Source organism: Octopus bimaculoides, chromosome 3 (assembly GCF_001194135.2).
Source record: "Octopus bimaculoides isolate UCB-OBI-ISO-001 chromosome 3, ASM119413v2, whole genome shotgun sequence".
NCBI classification, from domain to species: Eukaryota; Metazoa; Mollusca; class Cephalopoda; order Octopoda; family Octopodidae; genus Octopus; species Octopus bimaculoides.
The window spans coordinates 149,637,094-149,657,919 of record NC_068983.1 but is presented as its reverse complement, the minus strand read 5'-3'; the positions used below and the strand labels follow the sequence as shown (position 1 = coordinate 149,657,919).

The 20,826-nt window shown below is 35.3% G+C and overlaps 1 protein-coding gene across 1 annotated transcript in view; it reads left to right on the top strand.

The window, feature by feature from the left end:
* LOC106876671 (uncharacterized) overlaps positions 1–18,955 on the top strand; it is a 29,145-nt gene extending 10,190 nt beyond the window's left edge. Inside the window, exons 3-7 of the mRNA XM_014925305.2 lie at positions 2,312–2,415; positions 5,500–5,556; positions 10,490–10,600; positions 11,404–11,580; positions 12,732–18,955. Of these exons, the coding sequence (XP_014780791.1) occupies positions 2,312–2,415; positions 5,500–5,556; positions 10,490–10,600; positions 11,404–11,580; positions 12,732–12,800 (518 nt within the window). The 3' untranslated portion in view covers positions 12,801–18,955. The remainder of the gene's footprint in view (positions 1–2,311; positions 2,416–5,499; positions 5,557–10,489; positions 10,601–11,403; positions 11,581–12,731) is intronic.
* Positions 18,956–20,826: the final 1,871 nt, after the last annotated feature.

Genomic DNA, 20,826 nt, shown 5'->3' with positions numbered 1-20,826 from the left:
TATATATATATATATATATATATATGTGTATATATATATATGTAGGTGCGGGCATGGCTGTGTGGTTAGGAAGCTTGCTTCCCAGCTACATGGTTTCAGGTTTAATCCCACCGCGTGGCACCTTGGGCAAGTGTCTTCTGCTATAGCCCCGGGCTGACGAAGCTTTGTGTTTGAATTTGGTAGGCGGAAGTTACTGCCATGTGTGTATATGTCTGTATGTGCTTGTGCCTCTCCGAAAGAGAGAGAGGGGATATAAATAAATGAAAGTGTATGTGGTTATGTATGTGTGTTTAGTCCTGAAAGGGTCTGAATCAGTGCATTCCCAAGAAAAAAAGAATTTGGTTTTTGAAATGTGTGACCCAAAGAAAAAGTTGTCAGTAAATAATAATAAAAAAAATATGATTTGTTATGAGAAATAACTCAACTTTTGGATCAACAAATCTCCTACTCTATTTGTCATCATCAGACTCTCTCTCTCTTTTACACCTTACCCTCTCTCTATATATTTACTACACTTTATCACTCTCTGTATGGTTGCTTTCATTTTGCTTAAAACTTCATCTTGTAATGTTTACTTTAATTTTGATACACAACTATTATGCACAAAATGCTAGCTTTTAAATTGTGTTTTCTGATTGGGTAAAAGTGATCAAACTTTAAACGTCTGTAGCATTTTTCTTGAATGTTCTAGAATAAATGAATCACAAAATTAGATTCAGTGTGAAAAAGCACACCAATATACCAAATTTTACAATTTTCATTTAATTTTAAAATTCTATCTATGACAGCAACAGAAAAGACCTCTCTCTCCCTATTTGTCTATCACTTGCTTGGTGTAGAGTGGGGGTTAAAAATTTAAATTACAAATTTTTTTTTGATGTTGCTTAAAACCCAGCAATGGATCGACCTTGATCTAAACAAGACTGTTACTTCCACATCGTCATTCCATAAAATGTGTTTATGGGGAGAAAAATATTGAAAAGCATCAATATATGTCAGAGTGATAAAGAAACAAGGAAGATATCAGGTGGTTGTTGGATGTGCTAGAAACAACAGCTAGATCCCCCTTAAATCACACATTTTTTGTCCGAAAACTATTTAAAAATTATGAACAGAAACAAATTGTACATTTGGACTGTCTGTATTTTAAAACTATTGTTAAAAAATAATTTGGTGGGAGAGGGGATTAATGAAAAAAAAAGTTTCGCTATTGTTTCTAAATTATGTTTCATTTTTGATTTGAAAATAAAGGCAATGGGGATTGTAATGGTGATCGCCAATTTAAAGAATTTTTTTTAACCGACAAGATTCTCCAATTGTTTTTAAGTATGTAGTGCAAAAAAAAGAATTGGTCAAAATCAGTCTGTAAGTGGTAGGTGGGGTTCATAACTTTTCTAAAAATATCTTTACATGAAAATCTTCTCCCCATCATATGCAAGGGTTTGGTGAAAAAAAGAATTTGAAAAATTTTTGTCGAAACAGAAAATCCAACTTGTGTGTGCTAGTCCAAAAGTCTGCCAAAGCATTCAATTGTGAAAATTGCCCAGCAACAACAGAATACTCAGCTCGAATGTTTCTGCTTGGTGGGTGCCATGACTTTTGACACCTGATCAAAAGCACACCAGGCTGGTCATGTTGCAGGTGAACTTGGAACTTTTTGAAACAAATCCAGCTGGTTTTCTTGAACATTTCCTCACCTAAAATGAATGTTGAGCCAGAGGCCAAATGGCAGTCCATGCAGTGGAAACATCCCTCTTCTTCCCCATCAAAGAAGGCCAAGGTGGTGTCATCAGTAGGGAAGGTGATGGCCTCCATCTTCTGGGATGCAAAGGGAATTGTGTTCATTGTCTACCTTCAGAAATGTCATGCTATCAATGGAAGAGACTATTCCAACTTGCTGAGACAGCTGCGAAAGGCAATCAAGTCAAAACAGCATGGAAATCTGACAAAGGATGTCCTGCTTCACCAAGACAATGCTCCCGCACACAAGTCTGTGGTTGCAATGGCTACTGTGCATGACTGTGGCTTTGAACTGGTTGATCACCCTCCATATTTTCCTGATTTGGCACCATCTGACTATTTTTTTGTTCCCCAACATGAAATTTGGAAAGATTTTGTAAAACATAACTAAATTTTTTTTTATATAGTAATTAGAGGTAGTCTCAAGTGGGTTGGTGTCAAAAATTTTAGCCTTTCTTGCAACAACTATTTAAGTGATCATGATTACTACTTGAAAGATAAATAACATTTCTGTTTAATTTCCATTGAACATAGAAATTTCAAGTAGTGTTCATATTGTTTTCCTTTTTAGGCATTGCTGAAGTGGTTGTTATCCCTCTCAAAGAGTTTGGTGATGGTGCTATATATTTTGGTAAATTGAATTGTTATGGAATTGGTATTATTGCAGGTTTGCTGGTAAGTTATAGTCTTATGATTTGTGTTTGTTTTTTATTGTCTGAATATATTTTATCTTTTACTTGATTTCACTTCTTGGACTGCAGCCTTGTTGGGGTGCTGCCTTGAAGGGTTTTATTCTGTTGATCTTTTTCATTGAACCACTAATTTATATCATCGTTTAACGTCCGCTTTCCATGCTAGTATGGGTTGAACAATTTGACTGAGGACTGGCGAACCAGATGGCTGCACCAGGCTCCAATCTGATCTGGCAGAGTTTCTACAGCTGGATGCCCTTCCTTACGCCAACTACTCTGAAAGTATAGTGGGTGCTTTTACGTGCCACCTGCACAGGAGTCAGTCCAGCGGCACTGGCAACGACCTTGCTCGAATGTTTTGTTCACGTGCCACTAGCACAAGTGCCAATAAGGTGATGCTGGTAAAGAGCATGCTCAAATGGTGCTTTTTACATGCCACCGGCACGGAAACCAGACAGCTGCTCTGGCAGTGATCCTGCTTGGATGGAGCTGTTAGCGCTCCACTGGCACAGGTGCCACTCATCGACTTTGGTTCAATTTCAATTTCACTTGCCCCAACAGGTCTTCGCAAGCAGAGGTTAGTGTCCAATGAAGGAGAGGTTGGCATGGGTGCCAGTTGTCGAATTTGGTTCGGTTTCGAATTCGACTTCGATTTCACTTGCCTCATTAGGGGGATGTAAACAAAGTAACTCCATTGTTAAGTGTAGGTGGAGAGGTTACAAGCACAAACATAAAGATACACACATATTTACTCATATGAGGTGTTACTGAAAAGTTCCTCACTTTGGGTAAAGGAAAACACCGGAAGATCAATTAATTATGATTTTATTCAACATACTCCCCTCTCTAATTCACACACTTACTGCAGTAGTCCTTCAGTTTTTCTAAGCCATGTAAAAGTACTCAGAAAGTTGGGCTTCCAACCAGGCCTTTTGTGATATCCTTAAGGACATGAACTTTTTGGCACCCCTTTGTGTGTACATACATACATGTGTGTGTGTATGTGTCAGGATTCAGAGTTCCATATATCATATTTGACCACAAAACATTGGTTAACCCTGCAAAGTGAGCTTCTTAACCACACAGCCATCATCATCTTCATCATCATCGTTTAACGTCCGCTTTCCATGTTAGCATGGGTTGGATGATTTGACTGAGGACTGGCGAGCCAGATGGCTGCACCAGGCTCCAATCTGATCTTGCAGAGTTTCTACAGCTGGATGCCCTTCCTAACACCAACCACTCCAAGAGTGTAGTGAGTGCTTTTACATGCTACTGGCACGAGGGCCAGTCAGGCGGTACTGGCAATGGCCATGCTCAAATGGTGTTTTTTACGTGTCACCTGCACAGGAGCCAGTCCAGCGGCACTGGCAATGACCTCGCACGAATGTTTTTTCATGTGCCAGTAAGGTGACGCTAGTAACAATCACGCTCAAATGGTGCTATTTACATGCCACCAGCACGGAAGCCAGACAGCTGCTCTGGCAATGATCACACTCAGACAATGCTGTTAGCGCTCCACTGGCACGGGTGCCAGTCATTTGCTTTTACTTGTTTAGCCACTGTATTTCTTGGTATGTTAACTTCAATAATTAACATTTAATGTATTCCTTGTTTATTGAGAAAGCTAAACAGAAAGAAAATGAAAAAGCAGGCTGTTTTTTTTTTTGGGGGGGGGGGGGTTCTGCTTATGCTAAAAGGTTATTGAAAGTAATACTATGTTTTAAACAAAGTGGCAAGCTGACAGAATTGTTCATCCACTAAGCAAAATGTTTAGCAGTATTTCATTTGATTTTATCTTCTGAGTTCAAATGTGGCCAGGGGTCAACTTTGCCTTTCATCCTTTCAGAATCACTAAAATAAAGTACCAGTTGAATACTGGGGATAGTATAATCGACTTACCCATTCCACGAAATTGCTAGCCCTGTGCCCAAACTTGAAACCAATATTTGTATTTGAAACTTTTTATTTATTCACAATAGGTCCATGTTGTCATTTCATTGTTGGATTGAAACCTCACCATGATGTTGTGGACTTATTCATATTGGTTTTAAGCATACCTCCCCTCACGGGCCATTGGCTCCTTTCTCAGATATTGAATTCAGAACACATGAAGCTGGAACAAATACTGCAAGGCATCTTGTTTGAAATTCTAACAATTCTGGTACTTTATTTATCAAGCTAGAAAGGACAAAAGGCATGATTTTCAAGTCAGAGTACAGAAACCTGCAGTAAATGCTGCAAAGTATTCTAACTGACACTTTACTAATTCTACCAAATAACTGCCTTAGAAAAAGTGTGACTAATATATAGTAGGGGCAGGGTAGATATGAGAGAAGAGGAAAGAGAGATGATGATGATGTTGTTTAGCCCTAAGTTAGCCCTGATTGAGCAGATTTATGATCAAAATTACAGGTCAGCCTGTATTTTGGATACCTAAGACAATGTTATACACTATTTCATCCATTTTTACTATAGAAGGATGTAATTTAAGAGTGATTTGGCAGTTATTTATAGCAGCTAAATCTTTCTCGTTATCACACAGGTCACATGACTGTGTAGAGGCTTTTTCATTGGCTCAAGATCTCAACAGATGCCTTGAAGATTTATTTTGTGATTGTAAGCAGCTGCAGTTGTATGGACAGATAAGCATTTTGATAGTTTGCAACTCTGAACCAAAGTTATGTCATAGGTATAGCACAAGAAATTCTTTCATGGGTATTCATCAGGAACACTTATTAAATTTTGGCTCCAGAATTCAAAATTTCTAAAGAAATGTAATTTAGGAAGAATTGTCATATACATAATCTACATGAGGAAGCAACAATTAAATCACTGTTAACATATTTAATGTTGCGAGCATCAAAATTCTTATTAGAAATAATTGTGCAGTAAAGAAAAGACAACATTAACTCTATGAGTTTAATCATTTCTGTAAGTAGGTAGACAACTGCAAACATGCTTCATTCTTATACTACTCAGTAAATGCCACTCACTTCATTTAACATTAATTTAAATATTGTTTGACTGGCTTAAAATTTCATTTGAATTTTCTTTCCCTATCTAGCTTGTCATTACTGGAAGTACAGCAATCCGAGCATCTATAAGTCAACGCTTGACAACAGTAAGTGTTATCAATAATAAAGCACTTTATTAACAGCATTGTTCTTTTGCAGTCAATAATTAATTTTGTTTTTTAGGTTTTTTTTTTTTTTCAACTATGCTCTTTTTCAATGAATCCTTAAATGTAGATGTAATAATGAATTTATAAATCTAGTAACTAAAACTCAGACTAAGTGTTCATGTGTTTAGAATTAATGACTGATTTCCACAAATTTCTGAAGTTGGAATATATCACAAGTGTAATAGATAAAGTATTTAAGAACAACCATGAGTCTTGAAAAATTTTCTTTAAAGATTTATCATAGAATAAATTTATTCTTATAAGGTTTGCAGATTTGCCTCATAGGGAAGTCTTACGTTATCATCATCATCATCATCATTTAACAGCCATGTTCCAAGCTGGTATGGGTTGGACAGTTTGATAGGATCCAATGAATAAAGCCAATGTCTACTTTAGCATAGTTTCTATGGCTGGGTACCCTTCCTAATGCCAAGTATTGTACAAAGTGTACTGGGTGCTTTTGCATAGTGAGGTTGCCATGCTTCATTATTATTATTATTATTATTATTGAGTGAAAGAGCAGTGCATGCCATCAAAGTAACATTGGGGTACAAATATACAAAGCCCAGTATACCCATCGTGACTACCTGTCTGATAAGGGTACACCAGGCACATACATCACAACCATATATGCATGATATGGTAATCTCATATCAAGATATGCAGCACATGACCTTTCAGGTGGCACTCAAAAGGTCTCTTAATAAGGTTTGCTTAAGGATGATGAACAAAACACCCATGTTTCCAGAGGTGAATTATTCACACCCCAAAGAATTCCTCTCAACACATAGCTATGATGCTCCCCCACTACTTCTGCTCGTGATCAGAAATGCACGTATCATCAGCCACCAAGGGTCATGCTCAACTGGTGAGGGTCAAGCAATTGACAAGCAAATCTGTGGTATTGAGCAGAATATTTGCTGTAGCCCATCTTTTATACCAAGACAAAACAATGTACATGATAACACTTCCAATCAGTTAAGATCAAAAGCCATGAGAGCCACTGCCTGGTAGTGCATCAGGGCAGTTATTATTATTATTATTATTAGCAGTTGAGGGAACCTGTGGAAGAAGTAGACCCAGGAAAACCTGGGATGAGGTGGTGAAGCACGACCTTCGAACATTGGGACTTACCAGGCAATGACTAATGACCAGGATCTTTGGAGATATGCTGTGCTTGAGAAGACCCGACAAGCCAAGTGAGACCATAGCCCATGGCCTATGCCAGTGGGTGTAACCAGCCCATTTATGAGTACCCCGCTTGAGGCAAGTGTAAACAAACCAAAATCGCTGACATGGCCGATGGTAGTACCACCTGATTGGCACTCGTGCCAGTGGAATATTAAAAGCACATCCGAGCATGATCGTTGCCAGGACCACGGATTGGCTCCTGTGCTGGTGACACATGAAAGCACCATTCGAGCATGATTGTTGCTAGTAACACCTTACTGGCACATGTGCCGGTGGAACGTGAAAACCAACATTCAAGCGTGGTCGTTGCTAGTGCCGCCTGACTGGCTTCCGTGCTGGTAGCACATAAAAACACCTTTTGAGCGTGGTCGTTGCCAGAACCGCCTGACTAGCCCTCATGCCAGTGGCACGTAAAAGGCACCCACTACACTCTCAGAGTGGTTGGTGTTAGGAAGGGCATACAGCTGTAGAAACTTTACCAGATCAGATTGAGCCTGGTGCAACCTCTGGCTCACCAGTCCTCAGTCAAACCGTCCATCTCATGCCAGCATGGAAAGCAGACGTTAAACGATGATAATGATGAGTGCAGATGAAGCTCCCCTTCAAATGAGTGGAGTTACCGTAGAGAGAAATGTGGCTTTATGCTATGGGACAAGGGGATTAGAGTGAAAGAGAAAAGGCTAGAACAGAACAAGTTTCTTTTAGGGGAGCTACACAGCTACTCACAATATAAAAGAATGAGTGTGAGTGTTTGAGGTGGAACTGGAAAGAAATAAAAATAGTGGTGATGAGGTGTCGTAGTGTATGGACCCTTGAGATATGAGGTAAATAGAAATGAGTAGGGATAAGAGAACAAGAACTGTGGATGGGTTGAGTTTGCAAGAGTGTAATGAGAAAGTGAAAGATGGTTAGGAATAAAGAATGGATGAGAGGGTGAACATTATGAAGAACAAATGTTGAGGAATGGTAAGTAGGAGAGGTGGGAAAGAGTAGATGACAATTGCAGAAATCGAGTAGAGTTAAAGGGTGACCTATGAGACATGAGTTGAGGGAAGCAGAGGAAAGGAAATTACCGATGCATGTTTTTTTGAAAGCTTTAAAATTAGGGGAACAGAAATATTTTATGATATATTCACAACGCTATTGTTTTGTTTCAGGATTAAATACATTCTAAGCATGTAAATATAAGCTTTAAAATATACCTTTTTGAATTCCGTATGGCAAACACTCGCGGACATGCTTATAAAATCAAAAAAACAACACAGCACCCATGGCTTTTGGAAACATTTTTCCATGCTCAGAACTGCTGAAGCATGGAATAAACTGTTGAGACACTACATTCTTCAAAACTTCCATGCTTCCTGAAATCCACCAACAGCATACCTGATGACCTTTTTTTTTTGTTTTTTTTTTAGTTGTAGTGCACCTGAGCACTATATACAACACTTTCCTTCATTATTATTATTATTATTATTATTATTATTATTATATATTTTAACTGTTTGATAATTGCAGTGTATGGCATATGGTGTTTTTTAAATACAATGTATGTGAGAAGACCCGGCAAGCCAAGTGAGATCGTTGCCAGTGCCCCTGGACTGGCTCTTGTGTGGGTGGCACATAAAAGACACCATCTTGAGCGTGGCCGTTGCCAGTACCGCCTGACTGGCCTTTGTGCGGGTGCCACGTAAAAGCACCCACTACACTCTCTGAGTGGTTGGCGTTAGGAAGGGCATCCAGCTCTAGAAACTCTGCCAAATCAGACTGGAGCCTGGTGTTGCCATCTGGTTTCACCAGTCCTCAGTCAAATCGTCCAACCCATGCTAGCATGGAAAGCGGACATTAAACGACGATGATGATGATGATGATGATGTAGAAAAGGGTGTAAGGTGATGAAAAGCAGTGGAGTATTAATAATATTTATAGTATTGATACAGCAGACTGGGATGAAAGAAAGAGGGTAGGTGAATAGTTCAGTTAGAGCAATGATGTGTAGTGAATGTTTTGAGCAAGATATTGGATGTGGAGACACAATTGTGCATATTTATAAACATTTGTGCTTCCAGAATTTCAGTTTCACTGAGATGGGCTGGTCTTCTTGAGAACTACATAATGCGTGTGTGCAAAAGCTTCAAAGAAATGTGGTGAGCATGATCCACTAGATGCATAATGTTAGTTCATATCAAGAATAATGCATAAATGAGCTGTGAGGTAAAAAAAAAAAAACCCAAAAAAAACTGGGCATAAGAAGTATCAGATGAAGCATGCAAGAGAGAAGGCAGCTAGTACAGATATGTGATGTGTATGGAGGATAACATTTGGGTAAAGAAGTGCCAAAAATTCAAGTCGAAGGAACCTGGGGAGAGGAAAGCCATAGTAAACCCAGAAAGAATTGGTAAAAGCTGATCCCAAGAGGTTTAAACATCACAAAGAATCACAAGTAGTGAAACGCTGTGCTAGATATGTCCAACTTATTCAAACATTAAAAAATGGCTGTAAAAGTATGTTGTTGATAATGATGGTAGTTGTATGATACAAAATCATGAAACAAATATATAATTGTATATATGTACTGGTGTCACGTAAAATACACTGGTTCTGATGACATGTAAAAAGCACCCAATACACTTTGTAAAGTAGTTGGCATTAGGGAGGGCATCCAGCCATAGAAACCATGTCAGAACAGACATTGGAGTCTGGTGCAGCCCCCAGCCTAACCAGCTCCTGTCAAACCATCCAGTCCATGCCAGCATGGAAAACAGATGTTTGATGATGACGACAACGACGATTGTGTGTGTGTGTGTGTGTGTGTGTGCTTTAAATGACTATCTTAACGCTTCCAAGATGTGTTATGATTTCAATACTCATAATCTCTGATTAAGTCATAGTATAACTATGAAATCTTTATAAGCCACTTGCTTGTAGCATTTGTTGTTATCATGTATCTTAGAGGAGGAGGGATAGTAATAAAAGAGTCTGATTGAATGCTTTTATTGTATCAGGTTTCATCCTTCTACCATTCTTTCTGCAGTTGAATGTCTGTCGAAATTCTGCTTTACAAACAGCATATAATCCCGCATAACGTTTTGATTGTTTGGAATTTTCAGAAAATGTTTGCAAATTTGTGTTCTACACACTGGAAATCATATGACTATGCAAAAACAAAAAAAAAAAATTTTTGTTTGATTTAAGGAGTATTTAGCTGTTATTTTTAGCACATATCATGACTACCTCATACTGTCCTTGTTTGTTTGTCACTTTGACATACTGATGTTTTCCACTGTCTCTCCCCATAAACACATTTAATGGTCTATTGTTGGGATTTAAGCAAAAAATTCAGACTGCCCTTATTTTAAACTGTGATTTAAAAAAAAAAATTATAAAAAAAAAATAAAAATAAAAATTTCGAAAAATTAAATTTTTTTTTTTTTTTTTTTGTATAGTCATATGAATCCCTGTGTGTAGAGCACAGGTTCACAAAAGTTTTCTGAAAATTGCAAAAAATAAATAAGTTATAAGGGGTTATATGCCATGCATAAAACAATTTCCACCAGTTATCTGACAATGATAATATACTGAAATTGCATCTGCCTACTATAATTCCTCTTAAAAAGCTGCTTTGCATCTAAGAATGAAACAAATATTTTTATTTATTTTCTATTGTATTTTTTCAACTTCCTAGGTGTCACGGTTTTTGAATCTCACCATACTTACATTGATCTTGTATGCATTTTTCACTGTCCTCTTGATTGTTGGCTATAATCTTAAATGGACTACCAAGTCAAGTTACCCTGTAAGTATTTAGATTGATATATTGTAAATGTTAAATTAAGGTTATTATATTAAAGCAAATTTAAGAATGCGAACAGAATATTTACTGATGGAAAGACTCAATACTGAAAGTAGAGTCAAATTTATAACATTCGTTTTTTGACTGAGATTAAGTTTCACCTAAAGTCCCAGTCAGAACAAATTTTATGATATACAAATATATTTGTTCATTTGTTTTTATAATGCATTTTTCCAAGCTAAAATGAATGAAACTAATGCATATTGTTGATGCATTATTTTACAGCGAGGCGCTCTTGCTTTTCAAACATCTATTGTAGTTCATGCAATTTCAGGATGTAAGCATTCTCACTGATACAGGTACATTCGTGTGTGTGCATGTGCACACACACCCCAACCTCGTTTTCGAGGTTATTTTTGTAGTAAAAAAAGAGTTGTGCAAAAAACATACTTTATTTGGTAGCCGAAAGATTACTGAATCTTTTGATACCTCATTTGTCAAAATCGGCAACTCAGTTTTTGAATCCATAAGCAACATACATGCACACACACACACACACACACACACACACTCTGTTTTATATATTAAGAATATAACCTCTGGGGTTACACAACAACAACAATAAATCAATATGAAAATACCCAACCAACTATCTGAAGATGATAAAACTATTTTGTATTTTAGTACACCGAACTTATCTGATTCATTTAAACTTGCAAGATCTCATTCATAATTAAAACTTTAATCTTAAAAACTTTGAATCTATCATCTAATTTTCAAATTTTTTAATTGTCCTTTCTTTTAAGGAAAAAAGTTCCATGTATGGAACACACATTTTTCTAACTGTAAGCTGTATTTTGGGTCTTCTCTTCACTCTTGCTGCCTTCATACAATATGCAAACCAGATTTTTTTTGGAGAGCTGCAGTTATTTCAACGCTGGATGCACATGTTTTGTCCTTGTTGTCTTCAGTTATTGGATAAGGTAAGGTTTTATAGTTTCTCACTTTATAGTTTCTATTTGAAAAGAAACCTGAAATTAGTTTTTAAATGCATTTCCATGAATTGGCGAGGCATTTCATATTATCTTGATCTTAGACAAAGTTAGAAGTCAACAAACAAGTAACCCTTACTGCAGTTTCCTTTGGTATAACTATTACACTTTTAACAGGTGTTAAAACCTTGTTTAAGCTTCCTTTAACCCTTTAGCATTCAGATTATTCGGTTTTCAATTAATCATGCATTATCTCAAGTTTTGAAATTTTGATAATGTGATTGTATACTTTTAAACGCACATTGTAAGGTAGGTGTGAGAATCCAGACCTGGCTGGTTTGAACATAAAACAAGTAAAATATTTGGGCCAGATATGGCTGGTTTAAATGCTAAAGGGTTAAGCCTAACATCTTTACATGCAGAGATTGAAACAATACAGTTGTCAGTTAATTGCCTGGAATGAATATACAATTGTCCATAAGCTTGCTCTTGAAATATTGCTTGAGACACTGACAGACATAAGAAACAAAATTACATTATGGAAAGAAATACCACTGTTCCTTGCTGGTAATTTCTGCTTGCCTTAAAGCTTCATCTCTCACAAGGCACATTAACAAATCACGACAGTCGACCTATGACTTCAAACTGGTAATGGTCAAATTCTAGGTAATAGCTTGACTAATACAAACACCCACTTAAATGCAAAAATCAATCTCATTATGTAAATGAACTGGTAGTAAAATTATACCCAAATGTCTATATTTGCATCAATAATCATGAATGAAATAAAGAAAGAGCTATATTAGCCTCGGTAAATGAAATCATAAATGGGATGAATTATAAGCGTTTAGATCTTTTTCCAGGAGAGTCTATCACATATGAATCCTTGAGTTAACAATGCCCGTCTAATGAGCTGTGGCATCAAATTTCTCCACATTCAATACCTTCTATCACACTTTACTGTTAGCATTCTCTTTCATCCATGTTCCAAGTTGATAACTACTACTTTCACTATCACCTATCTCTGTTACTATCCCTCCCTCACTCACTCTCTCTTACTATGGTGCATCCTTCTTGCTATCCTATCACTATCATGACTTCTATGAGATTCTTGTTTCATTTATATTGTTTTCACTTTGCAGAATTTCAAGTATTTCGATCTGAAACTGAATCAGGAAGATGCAAATGATCCAGAATTAAAACATCTGTGATTAAAGATAATGATTTTTTTTCCTGTCATTTTATTTTGCATAAATATGTGTGTGTGTGTGTGTGTGTGTGTGTGTGAGTATATATCTATAATTTGTTGTAGTGTGTGATGTGTATGTATGTATGTATGTACGATAGAAACGCTGTAGAAGCAGTGGCAACAGTAATGGCAATTTACTAACATGGCTACAGCAAATTATAATTATTAGAAATTATGTTAATGTATACAATTAAGTGGAAGAGTGATCAGTACAGTTTGTGAAGTGGAATAATTGTTAGTCAAAGCTGTAACTTCACATGTCGCTACTCTAAGTATCACATAGCCACTATCATCTATAAATTTGAGTTAAATTCATGTCACAAGTTATGCACTACTTAAATAAGTCAATAAATAAATGGCAATTATTGGTTTCATAAACAGTATCATCCAATCACACGTGTAAGCACCTCCAACACCCACCGCTTCCTAACCTCATACACCACAACGCCCCCCCCCCATACTTTTGCTTTCTGATTGCTTTAACATCTGCTTCTCTATGTCACATCATCAAAGATGATCAGCCAATCAAAAACGATAGCAGCCATTGTCACCCAATGGTTTACTCTTTGCACAGCTGATAATTATCATTCAAATATTTTTTAATTGATATATTCATTCTTTTGTGTAATTATCACTATATCATGAATATGACATTTTGTTCCAGCAACTTGCTTCATCGCCTTACAAAATTAGCATCACAAAACTCAGAATAACAACTTGTGAAAATACAGCTTGTACTAAAAATTGTGTGTGTGTGTGTGTGTGTGTGTATTAATATGTGTATGTATGTATAAATATGTCCATGTATGTATATATGTGGGTATGCATGTTCATTTGTCATTTGTGCGTGTATATTATATTGTTCATTGGATGCTTGCATTCTACACTGCCAGCAGATATACTGGCATTGGGAGTATTCAGCTTGAATATTTCAGTGCTTGCTTATGGACTTCTTGTGTGTGTGTGTGTGTGCGTGTACATACATACACACACACACACACACACACACATATATATATATACACACACACACACATATCCACATATACACACACACATACGTACATATGATGAGCTTAGGTTCAGTTTCTCTCTACCACAAGGCATTAGTAAGCTCAGGGCTATAGTAGAAGGTGCCATACAATAGGACCGAGCCTGAAGTTGTGTAGTTGCAAATTGAACTTTGTGATTACATAGCCAAACTTGCGCTTGTGTGTGTGTGTATATGCATTTTTTTGTGTCTGAATGTGCATATACATATATAATTTTACGTTATACTGTTACATTCTTTTATTGAAAATTTTATTGTATTTCCATGTACAAACTATACTTTCTATTAAAGGCAAAAGGCCTTTTCCATGTAAAAAATATAATGAAAACTATTTTAGTAACTATCGATTATAGTTGACATGTGTATTGATTTGTCACTAAATCCTATATTTCTGTACATATTATGTCTTTCAGCTTTCCTGTATTACATCGCTCAATTAAAACATGAATATTTTAGATCCTTTTGTAGTTTTGATGCAAATATAAACAGATTTTGCAATTTTTCCTTATTTCATTTCTTTTCTTTCATTTTGTTCTTTTTCTTTTGCTTCTTTTTTTAAGCCTTTGTAGTAAACATTTTGTAGTTTGCAGCAAATCTAATTTTTATTTGAAATGAAATGGAGAATTAGGTCTCTCATTGAACTGTGACAGTTATTACATTTTTAAGCATAAATCTACTGCAAGCTTTTGATTGTGCATTTTACATCCATCAGATATTTGTTGCAATAAGTTGACGCACTTTTTGAAAATCTTACTCCAGAAAAAATAAAACAAAGAAGTCAAGTGTCCTCTCTTGCAGAAATTGTTACCCAAGCCATGGTCTCTCCATTATGGAATACTTTTTGGATCTTTGAAAAAAAAATATTTTCTGTAGAATTTCTGAATTATAATTTCCATAAACTTTTATTTTATTATTTCTAATGTTTGTTATAAATTTTGTTTGAAAAGAAAACAACTGTAAAAAAAATTAACAAAAGTAGTCTTTTTAAAAAGGGTAATTTCCCCCCAAAACATTTCTACTTATAGTATTTTTTATCTCTATCTATCTATCAGAATACACACACACAAATTTACAGCACAGACTATATATGTGTGTGTGTGTTTTTGTGCTTGTATTTATGTGTCTGTGCATGTATGTGTGTGTGCCATGTAAAAAGCAGCCAGTACACTCCATAAAGTGGTTGGCATCAGGTAGAGCATCCAAGCAGTTGAAACTATGTCAAAACAGACATTGGAGCTCAACACAGTCCTACAACTCGATGGATCCTGTCAAACTGGGCAGCCCGTGCTAGCATGGAAGATGTTAAATGATGATGATGATGATGATACATACACACAGATTAAGGGGGTACTTATAACCCTAGCTATCGCTTAATTAGTACATCATGCAGTATCCTGGCTAGCATAGTGTTCCAAAATCAAAAGAAGATATGTTGGACTTCAATTGATATAAAGGGGACCAGTACACAGCTCCAAGTTAAGATCCAGTAGGCTTAATATAAGCCCCACAGAGTGAATAATAAAAGTAATAATTTAAATGAGGAAAGGAGAAATCAAATTGACATTACAATTTGTTTCCATAAACACTATATTTTTATTCCATATCTCATACATGTTATGCATTTCATACAATTTTATGTAATATACACCGTAATATATGGAAATATGTAATAATAATCCTATAGTCCATTTGCTTCCTCAGATGTCATCATTTGCAGGCACAATTAACCAAATAAATATTTTGGGATGAGTTCATTTGGGCAGGTTTACTATACGTAAATAGAATAAACTCTGAAAGCTTTCACTTGATATCTCCTGTAAGCTTTGAGGCAATTAATCTTAATAAAAATGTATGAGATTCCCATGAATTTGGAACAATAATATTACATGTACCATAACATTCTCTAACTTTAAACTGCCTTTTCCTCTAATCATGTAATTTCTTCTCAGACCTACTATTCCTTACCTTGTGTACATTGTTAGTTTAGTCTGAAAAATAACAAGATTAAACTATTTACTGACATTCTGAAATTTCACTTGTAACTCATTTTAGGTTTTGTGAAAGTATAACATACAACAATTTATAACTACTTAATTGTATTTTAAAATAGCAGAGGAATATAGTAAACTGTCTTCCCTTGAAATACTGATGGTACAGCTTGATGTACTCCTCCAACTATTTACTAAGGGTTATAGCCAATAGAAGAGGAGATTTTGTAATCTTTTTCTGACTATATATGGCCAAATAAGAATATCAGATATACAGTAAGAATGCACTAGTAACAGGGAAATTCAATGCTGGAAGTAATTCATATCTGTAACAGAGATGACTTATATAATATCTAAAAAGAACAGTGCCTTTTCATTATGACCTCTCATTCCAAATTGTGTTGGGAAAAAAATCATGAATTTGCATGACTACACAATCTCAGTTATTTCTTCTAATTTAATTTACAGTTCTCAAACAATATATTCTTTCTAATAATTTTTTTTCTCAGCAATCTGTGCAATGACCTTATTAATGTTTACCCATCCCCTCCATGATTTTGCCTTGATTCACTCATTTCATGACCACATGCATCACATTCTCAATGGCAAAACAACAATTTGATTTTCTCTGAAAATTCTATTATATGGTCATTATCCATAAATTTTGTATGAATTCTCTCTTTATTATAAATTGGAATGATGTTTCATTCTACATTTCATCTTGTCAATAGGGCTAATGAAAAAAGTTAATTGCAATGAGGGGTAATAATGAAGAATCACCAGAAAAACTAAGAGTACTTCATACTTAACCAACAGCCACTCTCACGTCATAGTATACATTGGTTTGGAGCTACGCTTTGGTTTGATGATTCCTAAAGTAAATACACGATTCCTATTGTTAGCTCTAAATTCTTTTGGTAACTTAGCTCACTTTTGATAGTTCACAATCATTATTCAGGGCCACATTCCTTGATAGGCTAGAATATCTTTCAGCTGGCTTAATGCAGATACAGTTTCAGTTGTTCATTCATGCTGTTTTTATATACATTGGGAGTGGTGTGGTATTTTATTAGTGAAGACAATACCTCTGTTTAACTAAATTTTCTGCAATAAGTGAAACATTATGCTAGGTGTGATTTTTTAAACATATCAAACCAGATACTTACAAATGGTTTATCTAAAGGATTAATTTTCCTTTTCTTCTCAAGAGATCAACTCCCAGTTTCATTTCAAATGTCTTTCAACTGTCATGTGACTATGTGATTAAGAAGTTTGCTTCTCAGTCACATGGTTTTGGACTCAGTTCTACAGTATCACACCTTGAGCAAGTATCTTCTACAATAGCCGTAGGTCAACCAAAGCCTTATGAATGGATTTGGTAGATAGAAAGAAGCTCATCATATATGTATGTTTGTGTCTTCTTGTCTTGATATCACATAATAATTGTAAATGAGAGTCACTCTCATACAAGTAGTATCATTCATTTCCAATATGCTGCGAGAACATGTCTGTCTATGGGAAAATATTACCTTGCTTGGAAACAGGTGAGTTGTGTGTTGGTGACAGGAAGGTCATTCAACTATAGAAAATTTGCCTCAACAAACTCTGGTTGACCCATGTAAACATGGAAAAGTGAACATTAAAAGTTATGATGACAAAAGTGAACATTAAAAGTGATGATGACAACAATATAGTATTTTCCACTCCTCAAACTGTAATTTATTCAACTTGGATAACCAGGTAATATGGTTATATGATACTTTTAAGTGGCCAGTGCTTACTGAATGCTTGATGATTTTTGAACATGTGAATACTGCATTGAGAAAATTCTTACAACTCTTCACTTTGTAGTTTTGTCTTCAAAACTAAACTTAGATCCAGACATCAGTTTATTAGCAAGTGAGCATCTTTAACAGACAGCTTTTTGTTTCTATAATGCTTAATTTCTTTTTATTCATATTTTGTGGGTTAATTCTGTAGCAAGGGGAAATGTCCATGACCTTTACCATCACTATAGATGATATTTAACTTGAACATCTGTAAGTTGACTTTTTTGTTTTTACTACATTTGTTGAGTCTGGAGTGGGGACAATGCCTATGGCCTTTGCAGGCCCTTTAAGACCGGTGAGATTGATGCTATTAATGTTTCTCTTGAACCATTGCAAATCAACACTAGTGGGAATGACATGTGTAGTAAGAATTCCAGAGAGATAACATTCTGGGAAGGAAGGACTATGGACGTAGTGGTTAGTGTGAGGTCTGTGTTGAGTTGGACACAATGAGGGTGGTGATAGGAAGAAAATTGATGGGTTAGAAATTCCTGAGTGGAGGGGCCCAACTAGGTGCAGGGGCCATTATTCTAACAGTAGACAAGACAATGGAAAGAGACAGCTCACATATGAGGCAGAGGGTGGAGTGTGGATATGGTCTAGGATATCTGTGTGTGCAGCTACAGCTGTTCCAGATATGGGAGCAAGAACAAAAAAATGTAGTTGGGTAGCGAATTCCAGAAGTCTGATGCTCAGTGAAAGTATAGCAGTTAGTGCAGGTTCTAAGAGATGAAACATAATAGGGCTGATAAGAGACAAAAAGACAGGTGTCAGATGGGTGCGTAGAGGTGGTATGCAACTAACCAGTTCAAAGAATAGAAGTTGTAGCAACAGATTAGGTAGAGAAGACCACACAACTGTGAATGAAATGTTGTGTTGGAGAGACAGTACATTACAATATATATATGCTATTTATAAAATAATAAATTAAATTTATTTATTGATTTTAAAAAAGGGTTATATTAATTCATCAGTTGCCATTTCAAGTTGATTCTTAATGAAAGAAAAAGTAAAAATAGGAAGTCTAAGACGATTCTAAAATTTCAAAACACAAAGCAAATGGTCTTCAGTCAAAGAGCACTTAAATATCTTTGAACACCGCTTAGCAATGAAAATTATCAACTGAAGACAGGTCGGTTTCAAACAACAAATCGTTTAGTTGATAATTGTTTTGTTGTTGTTTTTGTTTTTGTTTTTTACCTATGTATATACAATGATAATAAACACATTTTATTGAATTTCTGTATAATTGTAATGTTTTTCCTTTTTGCTTTAAACCATATGAATATTCAAATACATGTATTTCATACATATAAATGTAAACATTCTCACACAAATAGGTACAACATTCATAAGTTGACCGTACATTTACAATGAAGAGCCATTGCAACTCATAATACGGTAAACAGAATATAACTGGATAGAAAAACACTAGTTGACAGTACTACAATTTAATATAGAATTCTAAATACTAATAGTAAAATACAAACCTAAATTAAATACACAGATATATCACATGTACAGAAATATATCATTTACATAGATACATAGATTATATGTTATAACAGTTTAATTTGAAAATGAGATTGTGAAAGACTTATAACTTCAAACCAGTAGATTTAGGAACTTCACTGTTCCAAACTAAACAAATAGAATGAGTTAGAAAAAGATTGTTAGATTCAAGTTACAAAAGAAAGGAATGAATTTGAAGGACTCCAAACCAGCATAGTTGTTAACACCTTAATCTCAAGATCACACACTTAGAGATATGTACATTAGTTTTTTTTTCTTGTTTTTTTTATTATTGGTTCAACCTGTAGGGAAGTAAAATATTTATCACAGCATAATTGACATAAATATTAGTGAATTTTATCTTTTACTTGTTTCAATCATTGGACTACAGCCATACAAAGACATTACCTTGACAAATTTTTTTATCAGATAAGCTTGCGCTCTCATCTGATGTAGCCAAGCTTCTAATAAAAGATTCATACTCATTGTCATCTTCTGAACTCAACATCTGAGTGTAATTTGTAAAAAAAAAAAAGAAAAAAAAAAAACCCAGATCAAGACCAAGAATTGACGTATTTTGTTATCATGGAAACAGACACCTACATCTCTATGGTTTTTGATTAGCCAAAATTACCCAAAATATGCAAAAGCTGTTAACTGTTTATTTATTGATTTATGGTGAAAATGAATTTCATGTCAATAATTAGCATACAAAACTACATCAATGCACCAAATTTGAAATCAATTGGAACAAAATTGAAGAAATTGAAAAGTGGCAGCCAAACAGAAAAGATCCTCACAAAGTTACCTTGACTAATAAACGTATGGAGACCACTCCATACACACCTCTTAAATTGTACTCTTCAACAAGAAAGTTCTTTTACAACTGAGTAACAAGAATAAAATTTTCTACATGAGACCTTGCCACAAATAATCAAACTACATGCATAGCACTGACAGAAACCATATATTCAGAATTACACATCAAAATATATCTTCTTTTGTTCTGAAAGTAGAAAGAAGCTATAGAGGAGTTTTTACATACATCTAAAGATATAAAACCTTTAAAACTATGGTCAGATTCAAACTCTTTATGAAATCCTGCTTGTACATCTAAAGTATTTCGAGACAAGTCATATATGTGTAACATCTCACCAGATGCATCAAATTATGGCAGAAAATTTGAGGAAAACCTCAGTAAAATAAAAGATGAATTAATCAATTTTGACCAAAATAACAATGTAGTTTTATTTGACAATATCAACTTTCCCACTCCTACCTTTGAACGTCCAGAGGGCCACATACTCTCAGGTATATTTCAGGATTATCGCAAACAAGCAAAGTTACTGCTTGACTTTGTTGGCAAGTTGGCAACTTTGTTGAAAAGTGGCAGCCAAACAGAAAAGATCCTCACAAAGTTACCTTGACTAATAAACGTATGGTGACCACTCCATACACATCTCTTGAATTGTACTCTTCGACAACAAAGTTCTTTTACAACTGAGTAACAAGAACATCATACAAATGGTCAGCTGTCAAACTAGAAGTGAGCCAAGTCATTCGACCAATAGTTGTCAATTCTCTCTCACATCATACTGTTATCTTAGA